The 11,361-nt window shown below is 51.3% G+C and overlaps 1 protein-coding gene across 3 annotated transcripts in view; it reads right to left on the reverse strand.

The window, feature by feature from the left end:
• GALNT14 (polypeptide N-acetylgalactosaminyltransferase 14) overlaps window positions 1-9,180 on the reverse strand; it is a 94,640-nt gene extending 85,460 nt beyond the window's left edge. Inside the window, exon 1 of one of the 3 annotated variants that reach the window (XM_039717130.1) lies at window positions 8,577-9,180. In XM_039717130.1, the coding sequence (XP_039573064.1) occupies window positions 8,577-9,081 (505 nt within the window). In that variant the 5' untranslated portion in view covers window positions 9,082-9,180. The remainder of the gene's footprint in view (window positions 1-8,576) is intronic. The other 2 variants (XM_039717131.1, XM_039717133.1) reach the window with 2 other exon arrangements.
• Between the last annotated feature and the right edge of the window lie 2,181 nt (window positions 9,181-11,361).

The raw sequence follows: 11,361 nt of genomic DNA on the forward strand, positions 1-11,361 counted from the left end.
CTTGTATTACTTTCCAATCAGGTTTATTGCTGATGTTTCCACAAGAAAACCGAAGAGGGAAAGGCTAAGACCCTCAGTCTCACTTGAGATTGAGGGGAAAAAACAAACGGTTAAAAAAATAGGAAAAAAAAAAAAAAGGAGAATCTCTCTTTCCCTTGTCTCTCAGCCTGATCTGAAAATGAACCTGTTTTGCTTCTGAATCAATTCTCTCCTGGCACTGCACTTCCCGCAGTACTTTCCGAGATGAGATGCAATCATTAGCTCACTTGCTCCTCCAAATAATATCACAAAGCTGGAGCCCGAGCTGCTGTGCAGTAAATCATCACTAATTTCTACCCATGTGTGGCAAGGCAGGGTTTGGCCAGGGACACAAGCCCTGCCATACCCTCCCAGTGCCACCACCCATCTGCACAGCTGCTGTCTGGGGACAGTACAGCATCCAGCATGTCACCTCGCCCCCCTCCTCTGGAGAAGTGACACTGGCACATTGTCCCTTATTCAAACACCTCTCCAATGACCCACAAAGGACCACCACACCTCTCACTCCCTCCGCCTGCAGGAAGGGTTAACCAAGGGGCTTAAGGGGTTTCCAAACAGCAGGACTGAGACAAACTATTAGTACAACTAATGCTACCTCCATGAACAAAGGGGGGAACTCCTGCTGAACCTCTCACCACTGATCATTTTCACCAAAGGCACATGTTAAGGAGAAGAAATCCTCCTCCTGCTCCTCCCAGCAACTCAGTGCCAGTGGCACCCAGAGCTCCATCTGCTCCCAGGACACCCAATGCCCATCCCACAGCAGGAGGCCTTTCAGGTACCCTACAGACTGATCCAGCCTGACCTAGAGCTGCCCTTCCCACCCCAGCAGCAGCTATATGGGAAACCCTACAACTACGCAGCCTCACTTTCCCAGCTTCTCTGGAAATACATGCAAAGAGTGGAGTAATACTGACTCAGATGAGCAGAAGATGGGGCGAAAGATCTCCTCCTTGGCTTACTCTTCCTGTAACACTGATTCCTGCTGAGATTCTGGAACCAGAAAGGGTAAAGAGGGTGGGAAATCAATTTAATTGCAGCTTAGTAAGCAACTGCACTAAGCGTCGCTGGCAAAATCTGAACATTTTGCTGTGAGAGAAAGGGGGAGAAATGGCTTTTTCATTGCATGGGAAAGTGGATTGAGAGCAAACTCCCCCCTATCATCTGCTCCTCACCCCTTCCTTCTTTAAACAGGAGGAAGCCAGCAAGAAACACACAGCTAATGCCAGCAATCTCCCGCTCCTGCTACTCCAATTAATAGTCAATCCGCTGCACCCTTTGTCGTTAGGCTGCACGTAATTACTCCTTCACGCAAACGTCTTCCTTAAACAGATCCTACTTCTGCTTTCTCCGCAGATACATTCCCCTTAATTGGTTTTATTGCACCAAATGCTGGCCTGCCCTCACAGATGAGACTCTCCCAGACAGAGTACGCTGCTTTTGCATTTCCACAACTTCTTCCAAGCTTGCTTTTCCCATTGGCAAAGAGATTACAGCACAGAGAAACAGAGCCAGAGGTACCAAAGTGGCATCCCCGTGAGCTGTGCATACAGAACACACACATCCGTGGACCCAAGAAAAACACTGGGCACACAAAATCCCAATATTCAGTTTCCCAGGGATTTGTCAGCTTGGGACAATAACACTGCACCTGCATTCATGAGGGATCACAAGACAGTTTTATTTGCAAGGCTGAATCTTCTGGCAGTGCCCTACCCATGCTGGAGCTTGCCTGGCTCACACCTGCAGGGCCACAGCAGCTCAGCAGAATGTGACCTCCACGTTCAGCCCTGGTCTCTACACATACAACCAGCCTCTCAGCTTCAGGAGGTACAAAAAATCTCTAGTCACAGTGCCATGAAATGCTCCCTGGACCTGCCTTCCCCAGGCACAGCATTCCCATTTATAGCTCTCACCCTGCAGCCATCCCATGTGCAGAGTCCCCTGCCTGTGGGGAGGCACAGGTCACATTGCACAGCCAGAGACAAGAGATGTCTCAGCAGAGCAAGCAGTAAACCCAGCCAAGACAGGCTCTGGGCCATGAGCCCATCAAAATAAATCAGGATGATGCTTTCTTATCAAGGAACGGAAGAGTGAGGAGAAAACAGTGAGTTTTTGAGTAAACAATCCAACTCTGAGCATATCTGAGGTGGTGAAAGGATAAATAGGACAAAACATCTTCCCTGATAGTCAACATCTTTCCCAAGCACAGAGACACTTCAACGTATGTGCTGTGTCTCTGAAGCCTTGGCATCCAGACACAAAACTGATTTTGGAGATTTCCAAAATTGATTTTGTCAAGTCTACCCCTAAAGGTCACCAAGGGGTCCAGGCTGTGAGCCAGAGCTGAGTCCTCCTAAAAACCCAGCAGCAAGGGCTTGAGGCCTTCCCTGTTACCTAGGAAAGGATGATGCCACACCATGTCACACCAGCTGAAGAGGGATGCTGCAGCCGGCAGCAATTCCAAGTGCAGGGTGCTCTACAGGGACCTTGACAGGAGAAGCAATTTACAAGAGAAACCATGACACTCCTGAGCCCAACCCACCCTCAGAGCATCACCACCTACAACACCCCTTCAGAATGAAGCAGCAGGACTCTTCCAACTCCTTTTATCCTTTCAGAGTACAATAAAAAGTATTTTTCTTCTTCTGGTGCTCAACAGTTCTTGTCAACAAAACATGTACCACCTGCACAGAAATTTATTTATACTCTTACCAGAAGAGAAGCAGAATCCTTGCCTCCTTTCCTTCCCTCCCTGATACTTCTTTTAAAAGCACTGAGCTAAGAAAGGCACCTGTACATTCCAATGCTCACTGTTTTGCAAAGCAAACAGGTCTTGTTCAATCAATATTTATGCCCCCATCAGTCACAGCTGCAACACAGAGCTCCACCAGAATGTAATGGAGGCAAAATTCATTCATTGCAATTACCAGTGAAAAATTAGGAGGGTTTTCATTGACTGGTTATTGTTCCACAGGTATCCCAGGGAGCACTGTAATGCGCAGCAGGCAGGTTAATTAATCGAGGTGCTCCAGGCAGGCTGCTCACCATTTGTCCACAACTGGTTTAGCCACCCAGGTGACTTCCTCACCTCACCCCTGCTACACCAGACCTGTTCTGCCTGATCCCACAAATGAGACTGCTTGGGCATGGCTTTCTGTTTTATCCAGCACTAAACACACAAGCAGGAGAAAGAGGAACTGGATTCCATCACAGCTCCTTCACAAGCAAAGCTCTGCACACCCTAGAAAGCCTGGTTTTGCTCCTAGAGATTTCAGAGTGGGATTTCACCAACAAAGCATGAAATAAGATTCCCTTTCTCTCACATCCTGGACCTGCCTATGTCCCCAACCAAGTCCGAAGTCCAAGCCAATACAAGCTTCCTGGGTATTAAACACTCTGCCTCTTTTTTTTTTTTTTTTTTTGTTCCCAACAGCCTTGCCACTTCAATCCCTTAATTGTCAAGATCTGAATTTTTGCAGGATACACAGTTATTTTAATCTGTTAAGTGGCTCTGCTGCTATAAAACTGACAGGAATTTAATATCTGGAGACTGTCAGCTGAGCTCCAGGTGCTGAGGCTTTCTAGATGGCGATGATGCAGAAGGAAGCACAGGCTGGTGCAAGGCACATAAGCACAAAGCTGGCAAGGGTCCCTCTGCACTGAGGTCTGACCCTGCAGGGTGCTGAGCAGTGCAGCAGGCACTGAGGCTGCTGAGCTTCTCCACATCTCCCAGGAGCCATTCCCCAGCTGCATTTGAGCACACTCAGAAAGGAGATGTTGCATTGCAAACACTAGTACAAGTCAAGTAGAACAGGTCATTTTTTTTAATAAAGGAAACTTTTCCTCTGTAGCTTTTCTCCTGCAGTCAAGCCCGTCACAGACCTGCTTTCCCTCCAGAGGCTGTCAGCTGTGCTTCAGCCATTCATCAGGGGGAGCAAGCTAGCATGCAGGAAGGAATGAAGGGAAATAAAATCCCAAACCAAACAAAAACTATCTTCATGCCCCTCCTGCACACACTGCTGGCCCTGAGTGTGGGAGCCCAGACTCCTGAAAACTCCTCCTTGCTGCAGGGCTCTGCCACACAGCCACTGTGGTCTGATACAGGTGCAGGAAATGAGATGACCAAGGGCTTATCACCCACCTACTCATCTCCTGCTCCCTCACAAACATCCTCAGCCACAGCCTGGCACAGGACACAGGAGTCAGCACACCAGCAAAGCATTGCTGCAGAGCCAGCTACAAGCACTCCTCAAAATTAATTTGGGATTTTGCTTGTAATTAATCCCGCGTATCAGTTCCCCTCATTATTCCTTAATGTAATTAAGTTATTAGTTTATATGTCCCCCTCCAAAAGCAGAGCAGGAGGATGGATCAGAGGGAGGCAGGGGAGATGCCAGGCAGCAGCATGGGACCATGAGCCTGGGATTACTGGAGCACATGCCAAGCCCCACCACTGCCTCCCTGGGTGACCTCAGGTGGGTCACTGGCAGCCTGGTTTTCCAAGAGAATAAAATTATTCCAATTCCTCTGGAGTCCACCAGAGACAGAGGGATACAAAGTTCAATTAGCCTCTCCGGGTGCTGGTTTATCCAGCTGGAAAACTGCTGGGACAAGAAGGACAGGCTGGAACCAATTAAAGCTTGCAAAGTGTTTGGAAACCCTCCGCCAAAAGGCAGGGAAGGAAGGAGGCTCAACGAGTCCCAGCTGATCCATGACCCCGGGCAGCCCTGTGTCCTCACAGCCCCTTCCATCAGGCTTGGGTCCCTGCGGGCTGAGCCCATGGCTGCTGAGCAGGCACCCGGCCGGGCAGAGCTCCCTGGCAGGGGCAGGCACCCAGCTAGGGCTCCTCTTCCCAGCCAAGTCACAGGACTGCACAAAGGGCAGCGAAAGGGCGAGAGTTACTCACTAACAGGGCTTGATCTGCCCCTTGGAACAGAGAGAAAAAGCCACCCCCAAACCCCAAATAACAGCAGTAAAAGCAGCACTGGAGGGACTGGCGAAGCTGTCCCAGGAACAACTTCAAGGTCCTAAACACGGCCAGTTTTGTTCTTCCACACCCTACCAGCCCTGCAAGGTTGCTACACCTCACGGCCAGGAGGGAGTCCCACACCCTAAAATCCAGCCTCAACCTGCTGCTGCTGCCCTGGCTTGTACCACTGGCAGCTGCAGGCAGCAGGGAGGAGGAGGAGGAAGGAAAGGAGGTGCCAGGGATTGAAGGAAGCAAGGGCTGGCAAGAAGGGAAGGCCCTCTGCCTGCCTACCTGCCACTGGGCAGCAGCAAGAGATCCATACAGATGGACTGCAGGGGAATACAGGGGAAAAAATGACAGGGGAAAGTGAAGCCAAGTTAATTACAACAGATGGCTGCACCCACCTAGCTGGGCATGAGCAGCTCAGGAAAGCTCAGCTACTGCTGCAGGACCTTCCCTGAATGCCTGCCTTCACCAGGTCCTTAAGATGCCAAGCCAGCAGCATGTTTTGGGCAAAGGACTAAACACTGCATCACACCCCTCACACCAAGGTCCCATGTCACAGTCATATTTTATAGAAAAATCCCTTTGCCCAGGATTCTTCTCCTGGGAAGCTGAGAAGCCTCAGAGAAAAAGGAAAACTATCACCTCGTTTGCTTCTCCTGTGGTTTGCTGCTTTGGAATGTGGTTGGAGATTGTTTATCCAACAGGTGGTTGTTTCATTGGTTTAATGTGCATTGTTTTGACTTAATGGCCAATCAGGGTCAAGCTGTGTCGAGGCTCTGGAAAGAGTCACGAGTTTCCACTAGTATCGTTTAGCTTTCTGTAAGTATCCTTTCTGTATTCTTTAGCATAGTATTCTTTAATATAATATCATAAAATAATTAATTAGCCTTCTAAGAACATGGAATCAGATTTATCATTCCTTCCTTCGTCTGGGAACCCCACAAATACAATAGTCCTGCCCCTTGAAGACCCTGCCCATCCCAGCACAGGACCGCAATAAAAACACCACAAGCCTTCCTTTGGGAAGCTGGACCTGGACTTGGCTCGGGATTCGGGGTAAAGCAGGGGGCAGGGTGCAGACCAAAATAACAGTGATTGATGGGCATCCATAGAGCCAAGGGCAGCAGCTCGGTGAGCTCTCAGTGAGCCACCAAAGTGCCACAGCCAGCCAGGGAGCTCGGGCACCGTGGCAATCCAGCAGGATGTGTGCCGGGAGCCCTGGCAGGGACAGACACGGGCAGGAGGCAGCAATAGCAGCTGGAGCCTAACTGGAGAGGTCTAAAGGTTAAACCCGCACAAGGCATGATACACGCTGTGCCCATGTCCACAGAAATACAGCTCAACTGGAACAGGAGCGGGGAGGGAACAGCTTGGAAATGCTGCCAGGATAGTTTATGTGGATTTGCTCCATTTCCCCTCTGTAGCTGTCTTACAATGTTTGAGCTGCTGTTAGCAATCCATCACCTCCTCTGGTTTCCCGAGGAATTTGGGAGGACATCCCTTAACTGCTCAAGTTTTCATCAGTAGCAGCTAGTCCCACTGGCCAGGGCAGCAAAACACAGCACCAGGCTCCTCTCTGGACCACGGCATTCCTGTGTATCCCAGTCTGGTACCCCAGTCAGCTCTGCAGCCACTCAGAAGTGTCAGCTGAAGGGACACCACATCCCCATGCTGATAAGCAGCTTGTAAGTCATACTGCTCCAAAGCAGTTTCCAAAGCCAAAAAATGCAATGCATTAAAAAATAAAAAACAATCTGCACTTTATGGATCTCAAGGGGATGCAACTGTTTGGATGGAAAATTCAGAAGAAATGAAGGAGAGGCAATTTAAGCAGTCAAATTGCTGGAGTTATGGCAACTTGGCAGTGGCAGCTTCAAAATGTGGGGACAGATCCTGTGTGGCAGAAGTTCCCTTCACCTGCTGGAGGAGCCAAGACCAGGCTGTAACAGCATCAGCAACCTACACCCCGAGGTGAGGGAGCCTTGAATGGGAGCAGAAAGTCAAAATGGGCTGCAAAATGGCAGCGGTTCAGTGGCAGCTGGTGCTAAGCGAGAAGCAAGGCTCATTTCAAGGAGATTATAGTAGCCCCTGTCAAAACAAGGGAGGTCTTTTTTTGCAATCTTTACGAATACAGTTCCAACACCAAAACAGAGTTCTGGTTAAGAAAGCCCTTGTCTCCTAACTCTGCTTTCAGTGACTTATTTATTGCCTTCCCCAGCTTAAATAAATAAATAAACATATAGATAATTATGTCTTTTTGGAGCCTGAAGTCACATAGATTCATTCCCTTCTTCTAGGATTGAAAGATTTACAAAAGCCTGAAGAAACCTCCTCAATCATTTTTATTTTAAAAAACATGGAAAACCAATAATTCCTCAGGATGAAAAAATCAAAGTAAGCTTTATGAGTTCTGACTTTTCTTTTTCCAATCAGGTTGTTAATTCAGTTGCTGAGGTGACAGACATATATGAGACTCTCCAAAGATTAGGCAAACACGTAAAGCTGTCACATATTGTGGGCCAAACACTGCTGGGTGTCACTGGTGCAAAAAAAGAGGGGTGAGGGCTCACACCCTTCCACTGCCACAATAACCCCAATCTCGGTGTATTTTCAGGAACTAGGCTCTAACTCGGATTAATTAATTCAAGATTTACAACAGTACAAGTAAGCAGCATCTAATCCATGTCCTTTGGAAAGTTAACCCTCAGCTAAGCCCCAGCCGCTCTCAGCCGAGGAGGAGAGGACACGGGACCCGAGAGGAGCCGGGACCTCGTTCAGCCGAAGCCGCTCGCAGCTCCCCTGCTTTTCGTCTGGGCAGTGAAACTCTGACTCCCTTGCGGAGCGAGATGCTCCTCGCATCTCAGCCGTGCTGTCACTGTCACTGCGGGGACTCAAACACGACACGGAAAGCCGCGATCGCGCGGGCACCCTCGTCCCAGCCGGGCCGGGGCTCCCAGGGCAGCGGTCCTGCCCGATGCTGCCCTTCCAGCACAGCCATCCGCCAAAGCCCCGCGCTTCCACCGGGCTCGCCCAGCCCGCGTACGCCAAACACGGACCATCCAAGCCCGCTCCCCTCTGGTCCTGTCAGCCCGCACAGGACCGAGCCCTTCTCCTTCAGGGCACAGCTCGGGAGCACGGCGTGACCCAGAGGGAAAGGAGCTCCTGGTCTCCCACCCGTGACACGAAGCACGCGTTTCGTTTCCTTGGGGCGCACCGCTCCCCCCGCTCCCCGGAGCCTGCGATGCTCCAAGTTGGCGGCGGGACAACGGGCCGGTACCGCCGGGACACCCCCGCCGGCCGCAGCCCCCGTGAGGCGGGGCGGGGGGGACGGCTGGAGCTGCCGCTGTCCGAGACAGGGGAGAGGGAAAACCAAGCCCGGGGGTACGGAAAGGGCCCCAGTGCCCCCCTCGCAAAGGCACAGGTTCGGTACTAAACTTGAAGGGGAACGCGATGGGGTGGGGGTCCCGAAAACCGCCGGGAACTTCTTCCCCGGGCGGCGGCGGCGGCATCGCGCCCGAGTCCCGCCGGAGCAGCCGCGGCCCCGCCGCCCCTTCCTTACCTCCGGCGTGTGTCCCTCGGGCTCCGCCGCCTCCAACTTCCTCCGCGCTCCGAAGAAGAAGAGGAGGAGGGCGGCGAGCCAGAGCACCCCCAGCAGAGACAGCGCCAGCCGCCGCGTCGGCCGCCTCATCCTCGGGAGGAGGGAAAAGTCCGGCGGGGGCAGCGGGAGGCGCTGAGGGGGAGCCGCGGGCGGCTCGGGGGGCAGCGGGAGCCGGGCTGCCGGGGAGGACGGTCTCGCCCGCCCGCCTCGGAGCCGGCGATGCGAGTCCCGGGCTGTGCATGCTCTGCAGGGGAGGGGAGGGGAGGAGGAACGGGAGGAGGAGGAGGCGCCGGGAGGAGGGGGGCTGGAGCCGGAGCCGCTCGCCGGGGAAAGGTGCAGCGCGCCCGCAGCCGGGCTGGTCCCCGGCGAGATGCTGCTCTGCTCGCTCCCGGCCGGCGGGGAGGCAGCCCCGGGGATGGGGCAGCGAGGGGTGCCGGGGTGTCTGCGTGTAACCGGGGACGCCCATCCCTGTGCCCTGCCTCCGTGAGTGAGTCCGGGCCGCGGGGCTGGGCAGCGCCGCTGCGAGTTTGGCCCGGGTCGGTCCCGGTCCCGGTCATGGTCCCCGTCCCCGCCCGACTCCGGGGCGAGAGGAGGCCACCGTTCAACAACACACAGAGGAGGCTCAGACATGATGGGAAGATTAATTTAACCAATTGAAACAGCAGGGGGAATTCAGGTAGGTGGAATTTAATTACTGGATTTGGAAGAGAAGATGTGTGTCTCCAGAGCTGTCAAGAACACTTAAAAAATAAAATCATAATCATCAGCTGTTGGTATTCCAGCAAGCAGCTTAGTGCCGGGCCGTGGTCCTGCAAGGATGGCCCTCAGCCATCATCCCTGTCCCATAGGGTGTTCCTGGCTGGCTCCAAACACAGCCCCAGCACAGCAGGCTTGTCCACAAAGGGCAGCCAAAGTGGGAATTACAGGCGTTGCTGAGGGTAAAAAAAACCACCTAACACAACTACAGAGTAGGACTCCAGAAAAGAGCTGTCTCACCCAGCTATCCCTGCTCACCTGCCTGAAGCTGCTCTTCGGATCTTGCCACTGACAAGTAGTACATGAGCTGAGCAAACCTTTGCAGAAGACATTAGAGAATAAATTAAGTGTTGGAGCAGATGTGAGTCATTCATGTTAGTACAAAAACTATAGAACAAACCCCATAAAAACAAGAATCCATGCATAAAGTAACATATGGAATGAAATAGAGATAAGATGTCAAATGCCGGGAAGTCCAATGCACATGTTGTAAACAACCTCTCCTATGCATTTCCCACACACTTCTCCTGGCTTTATTATTTCCTGCAGTTGTTTTCTGTCACTTGCTAATTTATCATTTGCGATCTTCATCCTCTGTCCTCCTCTGATTTATTTCCAGGGCTCAATAAGCCTTTCTCCCTAACATAATCCATGCCTCTCAGGCCCAACATTCACAGAAAGATGCCCAGATAAAAATTTCATTAGCATCCACAAAAAGGGACATTTCTCTTTCTTTGTTTTAAAGCTGTGTGACTTTGAAACACCTTTACCAGAAGGAGGAAATCCAGGTCCAGCAGGCAGTTGGTTTGAATTCTGTTTTACAGCCAAGCAAGAGAAGAACTAACCAGGTGGGAAGAGGGCAGAAAGCTCTCATGCCCTGGTGAGCCACCAAACTGATGTCACACAGGAAGCCCACACCAACCTGGAAATGAAACCTGTTCCACAGTGTGCATCATTTGTCATGCCAATTAACCTTCCTCAGCCCCATGTTCAGGGTAGCTGGACCATCACACTTCACCTCTGCCACCATGAGACATCTCTGCCCAACCTAGCTGGGACCTACAGGTGCTGCTCTCTCCCCAAACTGTTGCCCTATGCTTTTTCCTGACAGCCTAGGTAAAACACCTGAGCAGCTTTCAGCAGCTGAGGCACATCAGTGATAGTTTTTACATGGCTTATAGTTGTTTTCTTACTTTCCTCGTCTTGGGACAGACTGGTTGCTACCTCTCATGTACCTCCTTTGGATCAGGAATGGCTTTCTGACCAAAAAGATCACCTTGCCACAAGTAGAAAATGGCCATGGGTGTTTTCCTGCCTGGGACAAAGTGACCTTGGCTGCTGGTAAACAGTGTTCCCCCAACACATTTTCAGAGGGTGCTGAGTTTCTCTTGCCAGACCTCCCTCTGTGCAAGGAGAGTTTTTCCAGATAAAGGCACCTGGAGGGTGTTATCATTCAAAGCTGGATTAAAAACCTTGTCTTTTTTGTAGGTCAGACTTTCAGGGGAAGCTATTACAAAATACAGAGGGGAAAGTATAGAAAATATCAAGGAAATACATTACAAATTAGATTACAGGTAAGGTAATAAATAGGACGTACCTGACAAAAATGCAATCAGATAATGCTTTCTTATTACCTTGAGAAACAACTCCCTCTGCTGAGGGAAAGCTTCACTGGCAGGGCTCGGTGCCGTGATGGATAACTCGCTGTGCCCGGCAGAGAATGGGAAGAGGGCTGATGCTTCCCTGCTGGCACTGCCACCACTGCAGGCAGGGGGATGCTGTGCAAATCCCTGCTCTGTGCAGCTGTCCCGTGTGCAGGCAGGAGACCCCAGGAGCTCTAGCAATGCGTCATTCCCAAGGAAGTACATTCCTCCTGACGGCGTGCCTGTGTGCTGGGACAGATAATATGTCAAGCAGATGATGGTAACAGCTATTTAAACAAGAATAAGGCAAGAATACAAATCTGGAGGTTCAGAGTTATTTGAAGTTG

Source organism: Passer montanus, unplaced genomic scaffold (assembly GCF_014805655.1).
Source record: "Passer montanus isolate IOZ18808 unplaced genomic scaffold, ASM1480565v1 scaffold37, whole genome shotgun sequence".
Lineage (NCBI taxonomy): Eukaryota > Metazoa > Chordata > Aves > Passeriformes > Passeridae > Passer > Passer montanus.